Raw genomic sequence first — 24,224 nt, forward strand, 5'->3', positions numbered from 1 at the left:
TCAAAAAAAAAAAAAAAAAAAAGAAAAGCACTTCAATCTGTGGTTCTGTGGTGGGCAATTTATGTATAATTTGAACAAATGGCAGAAAGTGGAACAAGCAAATGAGGAAACCCACCAGTAATAAAGGAGATGGAAACAATTTTTCTGAGTAAAACAAGTGCTCTGTTTCCATGTAACACAGAAGGCACCCACAATGCTGGGACTGAGGGACAGTGTCGCGGTCATGGTCCTCAGTCAGTACATGCCGCAAAACTTGCCAGTCATTTCAGACTAAAGGGGCCAAAATTCCACTAATTCCTCCATAAGAGGAAGTAAGGCTACCACTAAAGCAACTTTAGAAAATTAACTGTTGAGGCTGGGTGCAGTGGTTCACACCTGTAATCCCAGCACTTTGGGAGGCTGAGCTGGGTACGTCGCCTGAAATCAGGAGTTTGAGACCAGCCTGGCCAACATGGTGAAACCCCATCTCTACTAAAGATACAAAAATTAGCCAGGTGTGGTGGCGCATGCCTGTAATCCCAGCTACTTGGGAGGCTGAGGCACGAGAATCACTTGAACCTGGGAGGCACAGGTTGTAGTGAGCCGAGATCACCCCACTGCACTGCAGCCTGCATGACACAGTAAGATTCTGTCTCAAAAAAAAAAAAAAGGGCTAGGCACGGTGGCTCATGCCTGTAATCCCGGCACTTTGGGAGGTCAAGGTTGGAGGATCACGAGGGCAAGAGATCAAGACCATTCTGGCCAACGTGGTGAAACCCTGTCTCTACTAAAAATACAAAAACCAGCTGGGCATGGTGGCAGTGCCTGTAGGGCCAGCTACTTGGGAGGCTGAGGCAGGAGAATCGCTTGAACCCAGGAGGTGGAGGTTGTGCCTCCATTGCCACTGCCACCATGCCACTGCACTCTAGTCTGGCAACAAAGCAAGACTCCACCTCAAAAAAAAGAAAAAAGAAAAAAAAACTTAACTGTTGAGAAAGAAAAATGTAAACTAAAATTCAATTTTTATAAACTCACCACTATTTTTGAAAGCCCAAACTTAAACAATGCCATTTCCAAAACTCTTAAAAATATATTACTAAAATAAACAGCTGACACTAGAAGACGAATGCGTCAGGAGCTACTTTTGAGACGATAGATGGAAACCGGGAAGCCAAGTCAGGGAGGCACTCAGCCCTCTTCAGAGCCTTCAACTGCACTGAGGTGGAGAGAGGCAGCCAGGCTGCAGCAGCGGCCTAGGCGGGCTTGCAGGACAGGAGCCGCACACCCACCTTATGAGGATGCTTCACATGGACGCAGAAACCCAACTCTTTGAGAACTCGTCTTTCCGCCTTTATTATTTGGTTCTTTAAATTAACATAATCTTGATCCAATAGTAGAGGCACGGGCTTCCTGCCAAAGAGAGAGCAGAGTGTATCCATCACAGTCGAGCAGAGCAAGCCTTCTGAGATCCCGTCATTACCTCCCACTGAGCACCTAACTTAAAAACGCAAACCCCAGCCGGGCGCGGTGGCTCAAGCCTGTAATCCCAGCACTTTGGGAGGCCGAGACGGGCGGATCACGAGGTCAGGAGATCGAGACCATCCTGGCTAACATGGTGAAACCCCGTCTCTACTAAAAAATACAAAAAACTAGCCGGGCGCGGTGGCGGGCGCCTGTAGTCCCAGCTACTCGGAAGGCTGAGGCAGGAGAATGGCGTGAACCCGGGAGGCGGAGCTTGCAGTGAGCAGAGATCCGGCCACTGCACTCCAGCCTGGGCGGCAGAGCGAGACTCCGTCTCAAAAAAAAAAAAAAAAAAAAAAAAAAAAACGCAAACCCCACTATACAACATCGCTGGAAAGTCCATGTCCTCTGATGAACAAAACCGCACACCGTTTCTCACAGCCCAGTGCCAACCTACTCATCCCTTCCCAACGATCCTCCCCACTTTTCCTTACAGATTAACAGCTTCTGGTGCACAAGCATAGACCGAACATAGCAACAGTTTTAGGATCTCATGGCACAAATGCTAACAGCACTTTATGTGACTCAAGATATGAGGATACAGGGCCGGGCACGGTGGCTCAAGCCTGTAATCCCAGCACTTTGGGAGGCCGAGACGGGCGGATCACGAGGTCAGGAGATCAAGACCATCCTGGCTAACACGGTGAAACCCTGTCTCTACTAAAAAATGCAAAAAACTAGCCAGGCGAGGTGGCGGGCACCTGTAGTCCCAGCTATTTGGGAGGCTGAGGCAGGAGAATGGCGTAAATCCAGGAGGCAGAGCTTGCAGTGAGCTGAGATCTGGCCACTGCACTCCAGCCTGGGCGACAGAGCGAGACTCCATCTCAAAAAAAAAAAAAAGAGGATACATATTCACAGTTCCACAACCATAGAACCAATGAAAGCACAATATTTAAATACAGATGGGCCAGATGCGGTAGCTTATGCCTGTAACACCAGCACTTTGGGAGGCCAAGGCAGGCAGATTGCCTGAGTTCAGGAGTACGACACCAGTCTGACCAACATGGTGAAACCCCACCTCCACTAAAAAAATATAAAAATTAGGCCGGGCGCGGTGGCTCAAGCCTGTAATCCCAGCACTTTGGGAGGCCGAGGCGGGTGGATCACGAGGTCAGGAGATCGAGACTATCCTGGCTAACATGGTGAAACCCCGTCTCTACTAAAAATACAAAAAAACTAGCCGGGCGTGGTGGCGGGCGCCTGTAGTCTCAGCTACTTGGGAGGCTGAGGCGGGAGAATGGCGTGAACCCGGGAGGCGGAGCTTGCAGTGAGCCGAGATCACGCCACTGCACTCCAGCCTGGGAGCACAGCGAGACTCCGTCTCAAAAAAAAAAAAAAAAAAAAAAAATATAAAAATTAGCCTGGCGTGGTGGTGGGTGCATATAATCCCAGCTACTCAGGAGGCTGAGGCAGGAGATTCACTTGAACCCAGGAGGCAGAGGTTTCAGTGAGCCAAGATTGCATCACTGCACTCCAGCCAGGGTGACAGTGAGACACAGTGAGACTCCGTCTCAAAAAAAAAAAAAAAAAAAAGGGCCGGGTGCGGTGGCTCACATCTGTAATCCCAGCACCCTGGGAGGCCGATAAGGCCATGTTTCTTCTTTTTTTGAAAGAGACTCTCGCTCTTGTCCCCCAGGCTGGAGTGCAGTGGTGCGATCTCAGCTCACTATAATCTCCACCTCCCGGGTTCAAGCAATTCTCCTGCCTCAGCCTGCCGAGTAGCTAGGACTACAGGCACCTGCCACCACGCCTGGCTAATTTTGTATTTTCAGTAGAGATGGGGTTTCTCCATGTTGGTCAGGCTGGTCTCGAACTCCCGACCTCAGATGATCCACCCACCTCAGCCTCCCAAAGTGCTGGGATCACAGGCGTGAGCCACCATGCCTGGCAAGGCCAGGGTTTTATTTTGTTTTGAGACGCAGTTTCACTTTTGTTGCCCAGGCTGGAGTGCAATGGCACAATCTCAGCTCATTGCAACCTCTACCTTCCGGGTTCCGACGATTCTCCTGCCTCACCCTCCCGAGTAGCTGGGATTATAGGTACCCACAACCACACGCAGCTAGTTTTGTGTTTTTTTGAGACGGAGTCTTGCTCTGTCACCCAGGCTGGAGTGCAGTGGCACCATCTCAGATCACTGCAAGCTCCGCCTCCCGGGTTCACGTCATTCTCCTGCCTCAGCCTCCCGAGTAGCTGGGACCACAGGCACCCGCCACCTCGCCCGGCTTTTTTGTATCTTTAGTAGACAGGGTTTCACCGTGTTAGCCAGGATGGTCTCGATCTCCTGATCTACCAGCCTTGGCCTCCCAAAGTGCTGGGATTACAGGTGTAAGCCATCATGCCCGGTCAATTTGTGTTTTTAACAGGGATGGGGTTTCACCATGTTGGTTAGGATGGTCTCGAACTCCTGACCTCAGGTGATCCACCTGCCTAGGCCTCCCAAGGTGCTGGGATTACAGGCAGGAATCACCACACGCGCCTGGCCAGAGGCCGTGTTTTACTTTTATTTTATTTATTTATTTTTTGAGACAGAGTCTCGCTCTGTCTCTCAGGCTGGAGTGCAGGGACGGGACCTCAGCTCAATGCAAGCTCCGCTTCCCGGGTTCACGCCATTCTCCTGCCTCAGCCTCCCCAGTAGCTGGGACTACAGGCGCCCGCCGCCATGCCCGGCTAATTTTTTTGTATTTTTAGTAGAGACAGGGTTTCACCGTGTTAGCCAAGATGGTCTCCATCTGCTGACCTTTTGATCCGCCCGCCTTGGCCTCCCAAAGTGCTGGAAATACAGACGTGAGCCACCACACCTGGCCAAGAATGTGTTTTCTAAAGGACTTCCATTAACTTCAGGTGCATAAACCCTGGGTCAGAGACAACGGTTCTCTGCTGGAGAAATTTTGCTATTCCAGGGCCGTGAAGCAACATCAAGATACTTTTGGGTTTTTTGTAAACAGGATCTCACTCTGCCATCCAGGCTGGAGTGCAGTAGTGACATCACAGATAACTGTAGTCTCAATCTCCTGGCCTCAAGCAAACCTCCTTCTTCAGTCTCCCAAGTGCTGGGATTACAGGTGTGAGCCACCACACCTGGTATGAGAGAATTTCTGGCTGTCACAACTAAGGTGGGGTACTTCTGTCATCCAGTGAGTAGAGACCAGGGATGCTGCTGAATCCTGCAACACACAGGAGAATCCCCTACAACTAAAGATTACCCAGCCAGATGCGGTGGCTGAAACCTGTAATCCCAGCGCTTTGGGAGGCTAAGCCCAGCAAATCCTTGGGGCCCAGGAATTTGAGACCAGCCTGGGCAACACAGCGTGACCACATCTCCACCAAATAAAAAATAAAAATTAGCTGGCAAGGTGTCGTGCTCCTGTAGTCCCAGCTACTCAGGAGGCTGAGGCAGGAGAAACTCTTGAGCTTACGAGATTGAGGCTGCAGTGAACCATGATCATGCCACCACACTCTGCCCTGGACAACAGGAAACCGTCTCAGGGGGAAAAAAAAGATTATCCAGCCTGAATGTCAATAGTGCTGAGATTAAGACTCCCTGCTGTAGAGCGTTCGGAAACCTGTAGGAAAGAAACAGCAACAGGGCTGTGCACTAGCGCCGGCATGAACCGCCACAGTGCACTATCCTCACTGGAGGCCCTGCCCTCACTGAACAGCATCTGCCGATGCCTCTGAGCAGGCCCTGTTCGTGGAACTTGAGAATACACTCATGAACATCCCACATGTTTAGAACCTCAGGCCTGTACTGTTATACAAGTGTCACTGCAGCTTCACCAGAAAAAAAGGAAACAGACACCTATGATAGCCTAAACAACTCTGACCGACTCACTTTTTCTCTCTCAGCTGTCGAAGGCGGTGAAACACATTGATGACGTCCCGAATGCGTCTTGGAGCCTCTTCTATCTTGGAAGCCAGGTGGACACAGGCCATTGACACGTGCTGAAACGGAAGCATTGCAACACGCCCATGTTTGTCCCCAGCCACGGCGTCCTCACGGCCGCCAAAGGCTTGAAGGCTATTCAGACCAAAAGGGAGGTGCACCCAGGGAAAAAAGAAACCAAGAAACAGAACCCTCCGGCACAGAGCTCAGACTGGGGGGCAGGTACTCGCTCCCCTGAGTACCCGGGCAAAATAACAAACTGTTTTCCCCGCAACATATTTCGCTAGGAATGAAGTGCAAGAGGAAACCTTACCTCCATGGAGTGCTTCACGAAGGACTTGGTATAAAAGAACCGCTGGAACAACACCTGCCCGGTAGCCATGGCCACCTAGAGTAGAAGAACGTTTCTGTATTTTCAAACGCACCATTCAAAGCCTTCGCGGCCAAAAGTCATCGAGTAACGTGGGACCCCCCACGCAGAACCAAACACTGAAACGCTTCCCACGTCCACAAAGGCTCTTCGCGTCCCGCCGTCGCGGGATCCAGCGCGCTGGCGGGCGGGGAGGCCCTGGGTCAGGGGCACGGGCTGGCTAGGGACTGGGGTCGCGGCAGGGGCTGTGGTCGGGGCAGGGGCTGGGCTCCGGGTCTGGGCTGGGGCGGCGCGGGCCCGACTCGCCGCCAACAAAGGGCGGCTGCCGCCCCAGCGGTTACCTGGGCCCGAGGCTCGCGGCCGCGCCCTCACCTGCGGCAGGCGGAGCAGGATGCCGGCCGCCTGGATGAGCTCGCAGCCCACCACGCGGAGGTCGGTCTCTGTGTCGGTGTCGAGGCCACTCGACATGGACGGCGTGAAACGGAGCTTGTCGTCAGGCAGGAGGCAGTTCTCCAAGGTGATGAGCACCCCGGAGTACAGCCTGTCCCCGATCAGCACCCCCTGCGACCCCGAGGGCGCGCCCCCAGAGCCCGGGGCGCCGGCCGCTGCTGCCGCGGGAGCGGCCGACCCTGCAGCCCCAGCCGCCGCCGCCGCCGCCGCCGCCATTTTGTGCCGCCGACTCCCCTTCGGCTTCTTCCCGCAGGGCGGCTCCTCGCGACGCTCCACGGCCACCACCGCCCCGCCTCGTCGCGTGTCATTGGTTCGGCCCGCGACCAGCGGGACGCCGCCTAGCGGCAATTGGCTACGCAACCTGCCCGTCAGCAACGCGCCAAACGCCGACGCCGGAACCTGGCGCGGGTGGGGCGGGCTCGTTACCCAGCAGGCTCTGCGGTGCCGGCCGACCCCGGAAGCGTGTCTGTTCCGAGCGGAGGCGCGGGTCGCGGGTGCGGTGCTGAGAGCGCTTGCCTGTGCGCCCCGAGCGGGGCTGGGACTCTTCCAAGATGCCCACGTTCGCACAGAGACCTCGGATCGCGGAAGCTCGCGTCTCAAAACGCCTGTGGGTCGAGGGGGTTCATCTCGGTCGGATCTGGGGCGGGACGACCCCCCACTGCTGTTCCCTGGGCGCGGGCAGGGTCAGAGGCTCCGCTTGGCCTCGCCCTGGATGAGACGCGCGTGCCCGGAGTCACCCGGCCGCCGTCGGCGTCGTGTCTTCAGTCCTTATTGACTCCAGTTTTTTGGGATGCGTATTAACGCCAGACTCCCGCAAAGTCTTGCCTTAAAAACTCAGCCCGGCCGGGCGCGGTGGCTCAAGCCTGTAATCCCAGCACTTTGGGAAGCCGAGACGGGCGGATCACAAGGTCAGGAGATCGAGACCATCCTGGCTAACACGGTGAAACCCTGTCTCTACTAAAAAATACAAAAAACTAGCCGGGTGAGGTGGCGGGCGCCTGCAGTCCCAGCTACTCGGGAGGCTGAGGCAGGAGAATGGTGTCAACCTGGGAGGCGGAGCTTGCAGTGAGCTGAGATCCGGCCACTGCACTCCAGCCTGGGCGACAGAGCGAGACTCCGCCTCCAAAAAAAAAAAAAAAAAAAAAAAAAACTCAGCCCCTGGGGAGACACGGGTGGAGGGGGGACTGGAAACGTGGCCTCGACGCCTCTACAGAGCCCCTCCAGCATTGGGAGGCCTAAGTGCCTCAAGGTTCAGGCCCCCGGAAGGAGTCGGGGGAGGGAGGTCCGGTGCTGTACGTGTGAAGGAGCTACCCCGCAAACGCCAGGGAGACAGTGAGGGGGTTCTTGCGTTTGTAACGTCTTAACATCGCTGATCGACCACAGCTGTGCAGGAGGGGCAGTAGGTATCTGTTGCTACAGTTACCGGAACCTTTGCCAGGACTAGTGCAGAACCACGGGTGAGGATAGTGGGGAAGCCTGCGTGGGGCAGGGGAAGGGTGAAGCAGTGAGAAGAGGGAAGGGCAGCAGAGGCCTGAGTGGTTGCAGGTTCACACACTGAGCTGCCAGTGACTGCCTAGCTCAAACGGGCTCAAATCCAGAGGCCACCATTGCTCCTCACCGCTACCCCCAGGTCCAGCTGTCCACTAGCTCTGCCATGATTGATACTGCAGCTCAAACAGTGCCAACTAAGACCCACTCTCCTCACCGCCTGCTATGGGCAACACGGTGTGGTTACAGCTTTACTCCTGTCCTCTTTCCCCAGGCTGGCAGCTCAGGGAGGGATGTCTTGTCTGTTACAACTGCAAGCTCTCCAGTAAAGAAGGAATTTCCTCTTCCACACAGCTGGTTTTTCATTGGTGCTGCTTGCCCATTCCCTGAGCTGTGACTGCCCGAGGAGTGGGAGGTTGGTGGTGCCTCCAGCCAATCAGGGGCAGACCCCGGGGCTGCCTGGGAACAGGACTATGGCACAAACCGAATGAGTGCTGGGAGCAACCCACAGGGCTCTGCGCATGCATGTCTTCCTTCACTGACATGAAATGCAGAAAAGGCAGCTTTGCCACAGCACAGCAGAATGCACAGAACGTGGCCGCCCAAGGCTCTGTCCTTGACCCCGTTGTCCAGAAGCCGTTTACCAAGGGCTCACAGGCACTGAGTGCCCCGTGCACATAGCCAGACACTGCACTCATGCAGCGGAAAGGACAGTGAACGAGACTTGGTCCCTGGCCTCCAAAGTCATAGGGCATAGCGGCTGTCATCAGGCAGTGACGAGGGCCAGGAGGGGGACCTCTTAAGGGGCCATGCAGTTATGGAAGCCAAAAAGAAAGGCGGCCTGCAGTGAGGATGGAGTGGTCGGCCTGAAGCCATCTCTAGCAAGTGGCCAGGACTCTGATTGTTCTGTGCAGGTTGGAGGTAGGTGGTGAGTCTGAGAAAGGGGCCAGAAAGACTCCCCAGCAACTGCTGGCAAAGGGTGAAGGGCACATTGCCACAGGATGCAAGCCACCTGCCTTTGCAGGGGGGAAGATGAGCACTCAGCTCAGGCGCTCCTATGGCAGGGTCAGCAAAACAAGCAGGTTGCAGCAGGGGTCTGTGCACTGCTGTGTAAATGTGGGGGGCATCAGCAGGTAGACAGTGGCTGATAACAGGGTTTCAAGAGCCTTCCTGGGGCAGAAAGACCAGGGGAGAAGTGTACATCACCCTTGGGGTTAAGGGATAGTTGTCTGTTGGATGTTGCTTCCTGGAGATGCCTGAAAAGCCAGTTCAGCCTTCGGGGACCAGGCCACCACCCACCTGATGTGAGCGTTTCCTCCAGTCCCTGCTGGGTGCTGAATCTGGCGGACAGGGAAGCTGAGGGTGCTGTTCTGAGTGGCGGCTGAACTGAGCCACAGGGCCCTGCTGGACGCAAGAACACTGGAGGCCAGGGGAAGACAGGGCTGAGGTCAGCCCTGAGCGGAATGGAGTAGGGACTCAAGGTGGGTCAGGGAACTGGAAAGTGGGCACGGTGCACGCAGCCCTTGAGGGGAGCCCAGGTAGGGACCCCCCACCATGTGCAGAAGGCAGCTGCCTGCTCAGCTGCATCCCACAGCCAGGTGTCGCCGCAGCCTCGGCTGGAAGCAGGACGTGCTCCTCCATGCGCTCGCTCGCTATCAGAAAATGACTCCAAAAACTGAAGTGTTTGAGTTTCATTCACACAAAACACGGACGTCATCTGTGACACTCTGTCCCAGAGACAGGGCCTTCCCTCATGCCTGTTACTGGGATGTAGATAAACAAAAGAACAAATCAAACAAACTGCAAATGACTCTGTGTCTTTTCCTAATCAATACAGCAACAGTCCTCAGTGGTACTGCACCACTCTGGAAAAAATGCCTTCAGGTTCCTTCCCATCCCCCAGGGCAGCAGCAAATCCTTCGTGTCGCCTCCTATTGGCCAAGGCAGCCAAAGATTTGAAAGTCTTTGGTTCGTAGATGGCCAGATCCGCTAGGACTTTCCTGTTGAGCTCCACCTGGCACTGGGAAAAGAAAGAATCAGAACCTGCAGTCAGTGTGCGTGGGCGCGGCGCTGGCTCAGGCTGCACACTCGCCTGGGGGGAGGGAAGGCCCAGGAGAATCCTATCTGGGTGGCACAGCAGAGGACTTGCAGGCGGGATGCTGAAGGATAAATGTGGACAAGGGTGAGGGAGGCACCTGTGGAATCTGCAGGGCGGCTGGAGCCCAATCCCAACGTCAGCCCAGGGAACCAAACGCCTTCTTCAGGGTCCTTGGTGGCCACCCTGACTGAACTGACTGCTGGCTGCTGGCCTGGGGTAACACTTTAAGCCAACTTGGAAGTGCTCACAAGACCCGCAGAGGATTTCAGAAACTAGTGAAGTGCCCACAAGAGAGCTAAGAACTGCAGATGATTTCAGAAGCTAGTGAACAGTGCCAGAGTTTAAGGAGCAGAAAAGAAGGGGGGCTGTCCCTAAGCATTAAATTCAGCTACCAAGGCTGGGTGCGGTGTCTCGCCTGTAATCCCAGCACTTTGGGAGGCCAAGGCAGGCAGGTCACCTGGGGTCGGAGGTTCGAGACTGGCCTGACCAACATGGAAAAACCTCATCTGTCCTAAAAAATACAAGAAAAAGGGCCAGGCGCGGTGGCTCAAGCCTGTAATCCCAGTACTTTGGGAGGCCGAGACGGGCGGATCACGAGGTCAGGAGATCGAGACCATCCTGGCTAACACGGTGAAACCCCGTCTCTACTAAAAAAATACAAAAAACTAGCCGGGCGTGGTGGCGGGCGCCTGTAGTCCCAGCTACTCGGGAGGCTGAGGCAGGAGAATGGCATAAACCCGGGAGGCGGAGCTTGCAGTGAGCTGAGATCCGGCCACTGCACTCCAGCCTGGGCGACAGAGCGAGACTCCGTCTCAAAAAAAAAAAAAAAAGAAAAAAACCCACAAGGCCGGGCACGGTGGCTCACGCCTATAATCCCAGCACTTTGGGAGGCTGAGGCAGGCGGATCACCAGGTCAGGAGATTGAGACCATCCTGGCTAACACGGTGAACCCCCGTCTCTACCAAACTCCTGATGTCAGGTGATCTGCCTGCCTCGGCCTCTCAAAGTACTGGGATTGCAAGTGTGAGCCACCACACCCAACTTCATTGTTTAAACTTTAAACTTTGAAGCTAAAGTCAAGTTTTTCTACACCCTTTTTCTTTTACTTTTTTTTTTTTTTTTGAGACAGTCTTGTTCTGTCACCCAGGCTGGAGTGCAGTGGTGTGATCTCGGCTCACTGCAGTCTCTGCCTCCCAAGTTCAAGTGATTCTCCCGCCTCAGCCTCCAGAGTAGCTGGGACTACAGAAGCCCACCACCATGCCCAGCTAATTTCTTGTATTTTTAGTAGAGACGGGGTTTCACCGTGTTAGCCAGGATGGTCTCCATCTCCTGACCTTGTGATCTGCCCACCTCGGCTTTCCAAAGTTTTGGGATAACAGGCGTGAGCCACCACGCCCGGCCTCTTTTCTCTTAATGGGGAAACATCAGGACTTACATTCCAGAAACACATGACTTGTTTCCAATTCTGCTCTGCTGCCAACCAGTGTGGTAAGCTCCCAGACTTGCGAGAACCCCACACAAAGACAGAGTGCAGCTACAGTGCGGCGGGAGTGGCACCCCTCACCTCTGCTGCATGGACCACTACTGGGCTGGGTCAGGTCTGATGGGAGGGTTTTATTTATTTTTTGAGATGGAGTCTTGCTGTTGCCCAGGCTGGAGCGCAGTCGCGTGATCTCAGCTCACTGCAGCCTCCACCTCCCAAGTTGTCAAGCGATTTTCCTGCCTCAGCCTCCGGAGTAGGTGGAATTCTAGGTGCCCGCCACCACGTCCGGCTAATGTTTGTATTTTTAGTAGAGACAGGGTTTCACTACCTTGGCCAGGATAGTCTCCAACTCCTGCCCACCTCAGCCTCCCAAAGTGCTGGGATCACAGACGTGAGTCACCCCACCCGGCCATGGCTTTCTTTATTCTTTGTCAGACAGGGTCTCGCTCTCACCTAGGCTAGAGTGCAGTGGTGCCATCATAGCTCACTGCAGCTTCAAACCCCTGGGGGCTCAAAGTGATCCTCCTGCCTCAGACTCCTCAATAGCTGACACTACAGGTCTGTGCCACCACACCCAGCTATTTTTACTAGTTTTTTTTTGTAGAGAGTGGTCTCACTATGTTGCCCAGGCTGTTGCTGGCACTATTCCTAGGCACAATCCCATCACTCATCAACATGGGAACTGTGACCTGCTCCGTTTCCAACCTGGGCTGGTTCACCCCTCCTTAGGCAACCTGGTGGTCCCCTGCTCCCAAGAGGTCACCATATTGATACCAAACTTAACACGGACACCCCATCAGCAAAGAAAACTACAGCCCAGAAGTCAGTCTCAGGGATCCTCTGGCCAAAGCCTCCTGAGTAGCTGGGCTATGGGAGGCACTGCCACACCCCACATGATGGTTTCTGCAGATGTCCATAATTTCAGCGGGGCCCACATGCTCACCCATACCTTAACTAAATTGCCAATGAACGCTGGATACTTCAGGCCGTGTTCCTGGCTAGCAGCTGTAATTCGATTAATCCAGAGCTGAAATAAGAAAACATGGAGATACTTAAAAATGACTTCTGGATGTTATGTCCTAGCAAAGGCTCTAATTGAACTAAGGAATATTTTTCTAAAAGTAAATAGGAAAATAAAAAAAGCAAATAGCTATGATGGTGACATCACACTCCAGCCTGAGTGAAATCAAGACCCTGTTTCAAAATTAAAAACAGCAAAAACCCGGCTGGGCGCAGTGGCTCAGGCCTGTAATCCCAGCACTTTAGGAGGGCAAGGCAGGCCGATCATTTCAGGTCAGGAGTTCGACACCAGCCTGGCCAACATAGCTGAACCCGGTCTCTACTAAAAACACAAAAATTAGCTTGGTGGTGCACACCTGCCGTCCCAGTTACTCAGGAGACTGGGGTGGGAGAATCGCGTGGCGGAGGTTGCATTAAGCCTAGATCACGCCATTGCACTCCAGTCTGGGCGACAGAGCGAGACTCCGTGGGAAGGAAGAAAAAAAAAAAACGGCCGGGCGCGGTGGCTCACACCTGTAATCCCAGCACTTTGGGAGGCCGAGGTGGGCAGATCACGATGTCAGGAGATCGAGACCATCCTGGCTAACACTGTGAAACCCCATCTCTACTAAAAATACAAAAAATTAGGACGTGGCGGGCGCCTGTAGTCCCAACAGGAGAATGGCATGAACCCGGGAGGCGGAGCTTGCAGCGAGCCACTCCAGCGTGGGCGACAGAGCGAGACTCCGCCTCAAAAAAAACACAAAAAAACAAAAACACGGGTATGTTAGATGCTAGGTTCATGAGGCTGAGGTGGGAGTGGTGAGGCGCAGAAATGAGATGGCACGTGGACAGAGTGGAGGCCCTAGCCTCTCAAAAATGCCGGGGGTTCCGGGTGTGCAGAGGTTGCCAGCAGGCGTGGGCTCTACGAGGACCACCACGGCAGCAGACAGTGGCCCTGGAGGGTGGGCAAGGGGCTGGGTTGACTTCAGCTGTCGGAGGGAAGGGAAGCCACCGGAGGGGAGATGAGAGCAGCAGCGACTAGGGCGGTGGCTGGCGACGCAGGAAGAGTGGCAAGACGGCTCTGCAGTGGCCCGGGCGAGGGGCTGGAGCAGGGGTTGACAGTGGGGGTGGCGAGGGGGGCGGGAGAACGGATGTCCCACAGTCAGCCTGCGGGGCGACATAATTTGTCGGAGTTTCGAAGCGAGGTATGAAAGGAAGAAAGGAAGGAGCTGAGGGTGGCCGAGCGGCTGCACACTCGCTGGGTCGCGAAGCAGAGGCGCAGGGGCCGCGAGCGCCCTGGCCGGCGGGTGTCCCGGGTCCACGCTTACGGTCCTCATGTTCTTTTTCTTCAGGTATCGGGCTTTGGTGCATTTCACAAAGGCTCGAATCACGGCTCTGACCGCCAAACTGTAGCAGCGATTTTTCCTCCCCCGGAAGTGCTGGGTCAGAAAACGAGAAACCAAGGTTGTCAGCGAGGCCCGCGCCGGCCGCCCCTTGGCCCGCGGGATCCCCCGCGCGTCCAGTGCCCAGGCCGGGCGGGCGGCACTCACCCTGGCGTGCTTCAGCACCTCCTGGATCCGAAAGTAGCGGTCGGTGACGCGATTCCGCAGCCAGAGCTGCGCCGTGAGGAAGACCATGGTGCCTGCAGGCCGGCGTCCCGTATACTCAACAACGCACGCGCCGCGCCACCGCCATCTTGCCCGGGTCGGAAATAGCGGTCACGAGCGCTTCCGGGTCAGCGCCTGTGATGACTTCCGGGGCGAAGGTCGTCTCCCGTCAGCCCGCGGGTGCCGGGCTGCGTCTCTGAACCCGCGGTGGTGGCGCTTGTGGGGGAGCGGGTGTGGGGCCGTGACGGGGACTGAAAGGAAAAAGGGGCCGCAGCGCCCGTGGCCATCCGCGGGCGATGAATAAACAGCAGCCGCAGCGCGGATCCTCCTGGAGCACGGCCCGGCCGCAGCTGTGGCTCCGAGGGCGCCATGAGGGCAGCCGACCCGGGACGGGGGCGCCGGGGCCGGGGAGCGCCGGGTGTGGCGCGGGCGGGGAGGGCCAGGCCGCCTCCTAGGGCCACGAGAATGTTCAGGAACCGAGGTGCAGATGGTCGCGTCGCTGGGAAAGTGCCCGTTGCCCCTGAAGCCTTCTCCTTGTTGGCTTACTCATTTTGAGACGGGGTCTCGCCCGGTCGCCCTGGCTGCGGTGCAGCGGCCGGACCTGGGCTCGCGGCGGCCTCGCCTCCCTGGTAGCGGGGACGTCAGGCGCGCGCCGCCAGCCCGGCTAATTTTTTGTGTTTTTTGTAGGGGGGAGGTCTCCCTGCGTTGGCCAGGCTGCTCTCGGACTCCTGGCCTCTGCTGGGATTACAGGCCTGAGCCACCGCGCCCGCCCTAGAAATTCCAAGCTTCCAAACGGCAAATGACCGCGGTGGTGCCAATGCCTGCAATCCCAGCACTTTCGGAGGCCGAGGGGGGAGGATCACTTGAGTCCAGGAGTTCCAGACCAGCCTGGGCAACATAGTGAGACCCCAAGCTCTACAACAAATTAAAAAGAAATTAGCCGGGCGCGGTGATGGCGCGCGCCTGAGGTCCCTGCTACTCAGGAGGCTGAGGCGGGAGGCTCGCCTGAGCCCTGGAGGTGGAGGCTGCAGTGAGCTCAGATTGCACAACAGCCTGGGCAACGGAGCCAGAGTCTCTAAAAAAAAAAAAGTTTTGTATTATGGGTAATTTTATGTTTCTGCTATATTGCCACAAAAATGATGGGAGGTGTGCAGTTTCTTTGTAACTTTTTATACTTGGATATGATTTTTTCTTAATCATAGAAAAGTTGGAATACTAGTACAAGGAAAACTCCCCAGTGTTTGCTACGGAAACGTGCCAACTGTTTTCATTTGCTCCATTTGTTTAATACTCTCGAACCAAATTCACCTCCTGTGGGGAAAAGAAAGAGATCAGCCTGTTACTGCCTCTATATAGAAAGAAGTAGACATAAGAGACTCCATTTTGTTCTGTATTTGAGATGCTGTTAATCTGTGACCCTACCCCCAACCTTGTCCTTGCAAGAGACATGTGCTGTGGTAACTCAAGGTTTAATGGATTTTGGGCGTGCAGGGTGTGTCTTTGTTCCTCGAAAAGCTAGGTATTGTCCAGGGTTTATCCCCATGTGATAGGATGAAACAATGCCGCTAAAAGGTTTATCTCAAGGCACAGGATTTTCCTTTAAACTTATTCATGTCACAGAGATCTTTGTTCTTTTTTTTTTTTTTTTTTTTTTGAGACGGAGTCTCACCCGACATCTCAGCTCACTGCAAGCTCCGCCTCCTGGGTTCACGCCATTCTCCTGCCTCAGCCTCCTGAGTAGCTGGGACTACAGGCGCCCGCCACCGCACCCAGCTAATTTTTTGTATTTTTAGTAGAGACGGGGTTTCACTGTGGTCTCGATCTCCTGACCTTGTGATCCGCCTGCCTCGGCCTCCCAAAGTGCTGGGATTACAGGCGTGAGCCACCGCGCCCGGCTGATCCTTGTTCTTATGTCTTACTGCTGATTTCCTCCCTGAAAACGATCCTATTGTCCTGCCACTCCCTTATCTTTAAGATGGTAAAGATAATTATTTATAAATACTAATGGAAGTCAGAGACCGGTGCCCGCGTGGGTCCTCTGTAAGCTGAGCGCTGGTCCCCTGGGCCCCTGCTTTTCTTTCTCTATACTTTGTCTCTGTATCTTATTTCTTTTCTCAAGTCTCGTTCCACCTAACGAGAAACACCCACAGGTGTGGAGGGGCAGGCCACCCCTTCAATCTCCTGTTTACATTTTGCTCCATTTTCGAATAATTGTCTCTATAAATGTAAACATACTGGATTTTTTTCCTAAACCACTTGAGAAGCTGGAGATACCTAAACACTTTGCTGTGTATTTACTCTTAGGAACCACACAGTACAATGATCAAAATCCGAACTCAGCCCATAGTCCAGATTTAACTCGTCTCAAATGTCCTTTATACCTTTTTTTCCCTGTTGAGGATTCAGTCCAGGATGACACACTGCATTCATTGTTGTGTCTTTTTTTTTTTTTTTTTTTTTGAGACGGAGTTTCGCTCTGTCGCCCAGGCTGGAGCGCAAAGGTGCGATCTTGGCTCACTGCAACCTCCGCCTCCCCGGTTCAAGCGATTCTCCTGCCTTGGCCTCCCGAGTATCTGGGATTACAGGCGCTCACTGCCACTCTCGGCTAATTTTTTTATTTTTAGTAGAGACAGGATTTCACAATGTTGGCCAGGGTGGTCTCGAACTCCTGACCTTAAATGACCAGGCAGGCCAACATGGTCAGCTACTCGGGAGGCCGAGGCAGAATTGCTGGAACTCTACACAGAAGGCAGAGTTTGTGCTGAGCTGAGATCACGCCATTCATTGTACTCCAGAGGCCGGGTGCAGTGGCTCTACACAACTTTGGGAGGCCGAGGCAGGTGGATCACCTGAGGTCAGAAGTTCGAGACCAGCCTGGCCAACATGGTGAAACCCCATCTCTACTAAAAATGCAAAAAGTAGCTGGGCGTGGTGGCGTGCCCCAGTAATCCCAGCTGAGGTGGGAGAATCGCTTGAACCCAGGAGGCCGAGGCTGCAGTGAGCCAAGATCATGCCACTGCACTCTAGCCTGGGTGACAGATCCAAGACCTCATCTCAAAAAACAAGAAGAAAAAAAAAAACTATACTTTTTTTTTTAGATGGGGTCTCACTCTCACTCACTCTAGTCTGGAGTGCAGTGGCGTGATCTCGGCTCATTGCAGCCTCCGCTCCTGGGCTTGAGTGATCTTCCCACCTCAGCCTCCTGAGTAGCTGGACCACAAGTGCATGCCTGGCCAACTTTTGTAGAAATGGGGTTTCACCATGTTGCCCAGGCTAGTCTCAAAACTGAGCTCAAGTGATCTTCCCACCTTGGCCTCCCAAAGTGCTGGGATTACAGGCACAAGTGGCCTTCCTGCAGGATTTTCAGTTCATGGAGGTAACTGAGTGGAGACGTGGAGAACCTGATGTTATTGGAGATTTTTATTACTTGCATTTCCTTAGCGATGGGGACACCCACACTATACAGGGCGACATGAGAAGCGCCCATGTTTTGTCAGGAGGCAGAGGGGGGAAAGCTAAGACCAGAGCCTTGGCTAAGGATTCTGTGGGAAGGGCAGGGAGGGCGGGGTGAGCAGTTCAGAATGGGCCAGCTTGAAAAATGCCATCTTGACTGGGCGCGGTGGCTCACACCTGTAATCCCAGCACTTTGGGAGGCCAAGGCAGGCGGATCATCCGTGTTCAGGAGTTCAAGACCAGCCTGGCCAACATGGTGAAACCCCATCTCTACTAAAAATATAAAAAGTTAACTAGGCATGGTGGTGGGCGCCTGCAATCCCAGCTACTTGGGAGGCTGAAGCAGGAGAATCGCTTGAACCCAGGAGGCGGAGGTTGCCAGTGATTGGAGATTGCGCCATTGCACTCCAGCCTGGGCAGCGAGAGCGAAACTCCATTTAAAAAAGAAAAGAAAAAAATGCCATCTGGCCTTGGTGCACGGTGGCTGTCCTGGTTGCCTGTTCCTGGCCTTGGGCGACTCAGGGCAGGGGAAGTAGGGGCTTGTGCAGCAGTTAGATGAGGAGGTGGGTCAGGGTGTGGGCTCTGGATGGAAGCGAGGAGAACATGTAATTCATGGTTGCCAAGGTGACATATACAAATCTAAGAAAACAGTGGGAATACCCCGGCCTACAGAGAGCAACTGAAGAGGGCGCCCCAAGGGTGTGCAGACAGAGGGAAGGAAGGGAAGGCAGAGGTGCCGTCCAGGTCCCTGCCACCATCTGTCATCAGGTTTTGGTCACATCAGTTGCCACAACTCATTCTTTGCTGGAGTGCGGAGAAGGCTGGAGCTGCAGGGTCGGTGGGCCCTCCTGGGAGCTGGCGGCCATCCCAGGTCCAGTTCAAGCCACATACCCCGCTTTCTCCCACCCCCTCCTCCGGGAGCCTCTCCCCTGATGTTCCCTCCAGGCAGGCAGCCTCAGCCAGAGAGCCTGGAAATCGCTGGGGCAGTGGAGCCCAGAGCCTGCTGTCTGGCTCAGCCCGTGGGCCCTGTGCCCTCATACTCCTGCACCCCTCCAAGTTCAGGAAGCACCTGGGGCCAGCCCCCCTCAGGCATCTGGGCCACCTCAGCCCACTGCGTCCGCAGGGTGGGGCTGGCCCCTCGGCTCAGCAAAAGTGCCACGGTAGGGCCATGCCCTCGCTCTGCAGCCAGGTGTAGGGGGGTCTTTCGGAGCCAGCCGGTAGCATCCACCTGGGCACCCCTGTCCAGGAGGCAGCTGGCAACCTCCGCGTGGCCTTCCCTAGAGGCGTGGTGTAGGGGCGTGAAGCCCAGGGTGTCCCGCGCATCCACCTTAGCCCCCTGGGTGACCAGCAGCTGGACGGTGGGCAGGTGTCCCCGGGCGGCAGCCCTGTGCAGCGCAGAGCGGCCATGCCTGTCCCTGATGGCTGGGTCTGCCCCGTGGCCCAGCAGCACCTCAATGTCCTAGAACAGGAGAGAAGAAGAGCAGGGGCTGGCCTCAGCCCAGCAGGCGAGGGGCAGAGCCACCAAGCGTTTGCCCAGCCCAGGACTCTTCTGTCCCCCCAGTGGCCTGAATCTCCTGACACCATTTTCTCATGCTTTAAGTGAGGCCGAACCCAAGGCTGGCCTGCAGCAGCTCTGCTTGGAAACGTCACTTTTTCCCCTAAGGGTCTTTACAGCAAATTCAAGGATCTGCAGCCCTGCCCGCTGCCCGGGAACAGGGGGGTTCGGGCACAAGCCGGGCGCTGGCAGAGAGTCTGTTGCTGCCACCAGCATGAAGCCAAGCCCCGGGCCTCGGGTCCCGCCCTGGTCTACACGGGAGGGGCACAGCCGGGGGCGCGGTCACCTTCGTGCCCGGACACCGTCCCCCAGCCCGGCTCCGGCTGCCCCGGGGGCACCTCTCTGGGGCTCCTGGCCCTGCGCCCCATCCCATCACTGCCGGGCGGAGGGCGGGACGTACCTGCGGGCGGCCTAGGGCGGCCGTCAGACCCAGCGCTGTGGCCCCCGCGCCATCCCGAGCATCCACCCGCGCCCCGCGCGCCAGGAGGAAGCGCAGCGCCGCCCCGCGCCCCGCCGCGGCCGCCACGAGCAGGGCGCCGTCCAGGCCCGCGCCGCCGGCCGCCAGCAGCTCCAGCACCGCCAGCCGCCCGCCCGCGGCCGCCCAGTGCGCCGCCGTCCAGCCGCGCGCGTCCTCTGCCTCTGCCGCCGCGGGTCCCGGGCTCGGAGCCTCCAGCAGGCGCGCGGCTAGCAGCGTGCGGCCCAGGGCGGCTGCCCAGTGCAGCGGCGTGAGGCCCGTCCCGGAGCGCGCCGCCGCCGAGGCCCCGCGCTGCAGCAGCAATTCGGCCACCCGCGAGTGCCCGTGCCAGGCGGCCTCGTGCAGCGCCGTGCGCCCCGCCCGGTCCACCGCGCCCACCGGGGCCCCTCGCTGCAGCAGGAGACGCACCAGGGGCGCGTGGCCCCGCAGCACAGCCAGGTGGAGCGGGGTCCGGCCTGCGTGGTCCCTGAGGAGGGGGAAAGGGCGTCGGCGCGGGGATGGACCACTGACCAGAACCCCGCCCAGCCCCACCCCGTCCTGCCGCCCACCCAGCACTGGAACCCCCGTCCTACCCCAACCAGAGAAGGGACCCCTTCACCCCCCAGCCCAGGTGCACCTCTCCTCCACGCTGGCCCCTTGCCGCAGCAGCTGCATCACCAGGCCTATAGGGCCCCTCCACACGGCCCGGAGTAGGTGCCCCCAGCCCTGGAAGACACTAGGCTCCTCTGTCCTGGTTCCCAGGGCCTCTCTGGAGTCCAGCTCCATCCACTGCAGTTCCTGTTCCTCCTCCTCCTCTCTGGGCTCAGGCCTCTGGGAGTCCATCTGGGGGAGCAGGGATCCTGCATCCACCGTGGAGGCCTCTGGCCTGCCCCCAGCCCAGTGTTCCGGGTGAACCTGGAGCCCCCCCATTCCAGTTACCACTTAGCCTTCAGACGGACTTGGCTCCAGTTACCTAAGGGAGCTGGCCCAGGAGCTTTCTGCTCTGGCTGGGGGTCCTCTGCAGATGGGTTCTGGCCCCGGCTCAGCCTGCTGACCTTCACAAAGTGCCTTCTGCAGGCTTTGGGGTGGAGAGTGCGCTGCTGAAAGGCGGCAGCTTCAGCCTTGCAGGGGGTGGGAGAACACAGCTGGTCCCCTGGGCCAGGCTGAGAACACCTGAAGCTGTTTACTCAGCCACTTAGGAAGGCCCTGCCTTCAGGCACAGCCCCTGCCCAACACACTCCTCCCCTGTGGCTGCCAGGGCCCCAGCTCGGCTGCCCTCCTGGGGAACAAAGGCCAGGGTGGTTGGGCAGGACAAGCAGGAACATGCCTGTGGACGAAAGTTGCTCAGATGCCACCTCCCCCAGGAAGCACAGCCTTGGATGTGCCCTGACATGCCCCTGGAAGGCCTCACAGGCCTCTCCATGGTGCCCACCCTCGGGCAGCCCCCTCACCCTCACTCCTCTCCATGCTGGCTAAGCCCACTCAGGGGTGGGTGCCGGCCCCCCCTCCCGATTCCAGGCTGGGGAGGAGAGCAGGGCGAGGTTCTGGCCTTCCTTTCTGTAAATGCTGGACAGGACAAAAGATTCACCAAGGACTCCAGGCAGGTGGCCTGGAGAAGAGGGTGGCACTGGCATGGTAGGGATGAAAACCCTCTGGGGACTGGCTGGGGCAAGTCTGGAGCCAGGGAAGGGACAGATGCTGGGGCAGGTGGGGGCGGGGGGCAGGAGGGAGTATGGGGAGAATTCCTGCTAGGGCACGTCTGCATGTGGAAAAGCAGCTCTGCTCAAGCAAGGCCTGGGGCAGCGGGATTCTGGGGGCTGGCACAGGGTAGGTGGGGCTGGTGCTGAGGGCATCTTCCTGTCTCCCAGTACCTCGGGCCAGACAGAAGGGAGCATGGCTTTTTGGGATGGCTGCAGCAGCCTGGCCCCTCCAGCAGCTGCACGGGAAAGGTGATGGGGGCTACCCATTCCCACCTCAGCCCCCTTCAGCCTCCCAGGTCCCCAAGGACAGGGTCTCCAGAGGGCCCAGGCCTGGCCTCCCCCACTCCCTAGAGGACTGCCTCTCCAAGGGCCCAAAGGGTCTCCAAACAAGGGACCACCCACCCAGCCACACAGACCCTGCCCTGCAAACCTCATCAGGCTACTCATCGGTCACCTTCCCAGAGCCTGACCACTGATGGATCTGACGCAACGTGCATCTCTAACCGTTTTAGTTTTTAGCATTTATCACTACGGGAAAGTATGTGTTTATTTTATTTAAATGTCGGCCTTCCTCTTCTCGAAGGAACGCTCTGTGAGGCTGACCAGGAAAGATGTGAGGAGCTCTGGGGGCTGGGTGGAAAGTCCCATACTCATCAGGGCCAGGGAGGCCCCAGAAACTGCCTCATGCCAGCTTCCCAGAGGTACAGAGGCGAGAATGCACCTCCAGGAGGCCACTCCCAAGACTCCCGTCTCCCAGGTTCCACCATAGCGGGGGCAGCCACAGCTGCCTCTGTGATGCTTGTAGGACCCACACACAGTGGGGCACGGAAGGGCAGAAGCCGCAGCCCCCTTGCCATGGAATCCAAAGAACCTGGAGTGGTTCTGCAGAGACATTTGAACCAGAGCGGCTCCATCTTGAACAGGCTGGGTAAAATGAGGCCGAGACCGGCTGGGCTGCATTCCCTGGAGGTCAGGCATTCTTAGTCACAGGATGAGATCAGCAGAAGATACAGGTCACAAAGACCCCACTGATAAAACAGGATGCCGTGAAGAAGCCGGCCCCAAACCACCAAAACCAAGACGGCTGGTCCTCACTGCTCTTTATGCGCTGATTATAATACATTAGGATGAGACACACGCCCACCAGCACAGTTTACGGTTGCCATGGCAATGCCAGACCCCCGTCTTAGACCCTAGATGGTCTTAGACCCTAGATGGTCTAAGACGGGGAGGAACCCTCACTTCCGGGAATTGCCTGCCTCTTTCCCAGGAAACAGTAAGCGTTCTCGGTGGAGCAGCCCAGGCCGCTGCTCAGCCCACAGGGCAGCCCTTCTCTTATTCCTTTATTTTCCTATTGAACTTGCTTTCACTTTACTTGGTGGACTCCTCCGAATTCTTCCTTGCATGGGGTCCAAGAACCCTCTCTTGGGGTCTGGATCGGGACCTCCTTTTCTGGTGACAGTCCCTGGGACTCAGTAGCAGTTCAGCAGTGTTTGTTGAATGAATAAGCGAGGGGCCTGGTTGGGGGGCACTTAGAAAGCAGAGGTTTTGCAACATTTTAAACTTTCTATTTGTATTTTTTAGATGGAGTCTTACTCTATCACTCAGGCTGGAGTGCAGTGGCGTGATCTCAGCTCACTGGAACCACCATCTGCCAGGTTCAAGTGATTCTCCTGCCTCAGCCTCCCAAGTAGCTGGGATTACAGGCACCCACCACCACGCCTGCCTAATTTATGTATTTTTAGTAGAGATAGGGTTTCACCATGTTGGCCAGGCTGGTCTCCTGACCTCAAGTGATCCGTCTTCCACAGGTTCCCAAAGTGCTGGGATTATAGGCGCCCACCACTACGCCTAATTTTTTTTTTTTGACATGGATTCTCGCTCTGTCGCCCAGGCTGGAATGCAATGGTTTGATCTCGGCTCACTGCAACCTCCTCCTCCCGGGTTCAAACAATTCTCCTGTCTCAGCTTCCGGAGTAGCAGGTACTACAGGCACATGCCAACAAGCCCAGCTAAGTTTTTTTTTTTTTTTTTTTTGAGACGGAGTCTTGCTCTGTCGCCCAGGCTAGAGTGCAGTGGCCGGATCTCAGCTCACTGCAAGCTCCGCCTCCTGGGTTCAGGCCATTCTCCTGCCTCAGCCTCCTGAGTAGCTGGGACTACAGGCGCCCGCCACCTCGCCTGGCTAGTTTTTTTTTGTATTTTTTTAGTAGAGATGGGGTTTCACCGTGTTAGCCAGGATGGTCTCGATCTCCTGACCTCGTGATCCGCCCGTCTCGGCCTCCCAAAGTGCTGGGATTACAGGCTTGAGCCACCGCGCCCAGCCCTTTTTTTTTTTTTTTTTTTAGGAGACGAGGTTTCACCACATTGTTCAGGCTGGTCTCGAACCCCTGACCTCAGGTGATACACTTGCCTCATCCTCCCAAAGTGCAAGATTACAGGCATGAGCTACCGTGCCTGGCCTGATTTTTGCATTTTTAGCAGAGACCAGCTTTCAGCAAATTGGCCAGGCTGGTCTCAAACTCCTGACCTCAAGTGATCCACCCACCTCAGCCCCCCAAAGTGCTGGGATTACAGTGTGAGCCACCGTGCCCAGCGCTGTAGGGACACTGCAGGGAGGCCTCTACTGCCCTGCTAGATGTCACACGCCACGTGGTGCCACTCTCCTTCCTGTTCACAGGTCTGAAAGAAGTAGGCAAGATGGAGAGGCCTGGAACGTGTTGAAAGGGATGGAGCCCACTAGAAGACCTCACCGGGAGTGGCTCAGCTCACAGACACCTACTCCTGTCAATTAATTATGAAAATGGAGTTGGAGGCTGAGTGCAGTGGCTCATGCCTGTAATCCTAGCACTTTGGGAGACGGAGGCGGGCGGATCACCTGAGGTCAGGAGTTTGAGACCATTCTGGCTAACATGGTGAAACCCCACCTCTACTAAAAATACAAAAATTAGCTGGGCGTGGTGGGCGCCTGTAATCCCAGCTACTCGGGAGGCTGAGGCAGAAGAATTGCCTGAACCTGGGAGGTGGAGGTTGCAGTGAGCCGAGATCGTGCCATTGCACTCCAGCCTGGGCAACAAGAGCAAAAAATTCCACCTCGAAAAAAAAAAAAAAAGAAAGAAAGAAAAGAAAATGGAGCTGGAACTACTGATGTGCAATAAAGCCCTGGGAGACGGACAGACATCAG

At 56.1% G+C, this 24,224-nt stretch overlaps 3 protein-coding genes across 7 annotated transcripts in view; all 3 read right to left on the reverse strand.

The window, feature by feature from the left end:
- The window catches only part of CCNL2 (cyclin L2), a 13,930-nt gene extending 7,481 nt beyond the window's left edge, over positions 1 to 6,449 (reverse strand). For both annotated transcript variants that reach the window (XM_025386557.1, XM_025386578.1), the window contains exons 1-4: positions 6,126 to 6,449; positions 5,697 to 5,771; positions 5,333 to 5,442; positions 1,269 to 1,389 (exon numbers count right to left, since the gene is read on the reverse strand). In XM_025386557.1, the coding sequence (XP_025242342.1) occupies positions 1,269 to 1,389; positions 5,333 to 5,442; positions 5,697 to 5,771; positions 6,126 to 6,419 (600 nt within the window). In that variant the 5' untranslated portion in view covers positions 6,420 to 6,449. The remainder of the gene's footprint in view (positions 1 to 1,268; positions 1,390 to 5,332; positions 5,443 to 5,696; positions 5,772 to 6,125) is intronic.
- Positions 6,450 to 9,370: 2,921 nt separating this feature from the next.
- MRPL20 (mitochondrial ribosomal protein L20) lies at positions 9,371 to 14,008 on the reverse strand. Its single transcript, XM_025386821.1, has 4 exons — positions 13,825 to 14,008; positions 13,603 to 13,713; positions 12,222 to 12,299; positions 9,371 to 9,711 (listed from the first exon to the last, which is right to left on the reverse strand). The coding sequence occupies exons 1-4, from the start codon at positions 13,909 to 13,911 to the stop codon at positions 9,538 to 9,540; spliced, it is 450 nt and encodes a 149-aa protein (XP_025242606.1). The 5' UTR covers positions 13,912 to 14,008; the 3' UTR covers positions 9,371 to 9,537.
- A 3,743-nt stretch (positions 14,009 to 17,751) lies between these two features.
- On the reverse strand, positions 17,752 to 20,884 carry ANKRD65 (ankyrin repeat domain 65). 4 transcript variants are annotated; one of them, XM_025386613.1, is made up of 4 exons: positions 20,317 to 20,623; positions 19,981 to 20,186; positions 19,290 to 19,830; positions 17,752 to 18,793 (listed from the first exon to the last, which is right to left on the reverse strand). In XM_025386613.1, the coding sequence occupies exons 2-4, from the start codon at positions 20,184 to 20,186 to the stop codon at positions 18,347 to 18,349; spliced, it is 1,194 nt and encodes a 397-aa protein (XP_025242398.1). In that variant the 5' UTR covers positions 20,317 to 20,623; the 3' UTR covers positions 17,752 to 18,346. The 4 variants fall into 4 exon arrangements, with proteins under 4 accessions (XP_025242398.1, XP_025242392.1, XP_025242416.1 ...); XM_025386607.1 differs by having other exon boundaries at positions 19,981 to 20,884; XM_025386631.1 differs by lacking the exon at positions 19,290 to 19,830.
- Between the last annotated feature and the right edge of the window lie 3,340 nt (positions 20,885 to 24,224).

Source organism: Theropithecus gelada, chromosome 1, assembly GCF_003255815.1.
Source record: "Theropithecus gelada isolate Dixy chromosome 1, Tgel_1.0, whole genome shotgun sequence".
Lineage (NCBI taxonomy): Eukaryota > Metazoa > Chordata > Mammalia > Primates > Cercopithecidae > Theropithecus > Theropithecus gelada.

Coding starts and splice junctions, on each gene's coding strand:
- MRPL20 (XM_025386821.1), bottom strand. CDS start 13,911: ATGGTCTTCCTCACGGCGCAGCTCTGGCTGCGGAATCGCGTCACCGAC. Junction 13,714..13,824: donor AGGTGCTGAAGCACGCCAGG/GTGAGTGCCGCC, acceptor TTTCTGACCCAG/CACTTCCGGGGGAGGAAAAA. Junction 12,300..13,602: donor AGAAAAAGAACATGAGGACC/GTAAGCGTGGAC, acceptor TTCTTATTTCAG/CTCTGGATTAATCGAATTAC.
- ANKRD65 (XM_025386607.1), bottom strand. CDS start 20,273: ATGGGGGGGCTCCAGGTTCACCCGGAACACTGGGCTGGGGGCAGGCCA. Junction 19,831..19,980: donor GGGGCCAGCGTGGAGGAGAG/GTGCACCTGGGC, acceptor CCCCCTCCTCAG/GGACCACGCAGGCCGGACCC. Junction 18,794..19,289: donor CCGCCCTAGGCCGCCCGCAG/GTACGTCCCGCC, acceptor CTCCTGTTCTAG/GACATTGAGGTGCTGCTGGG.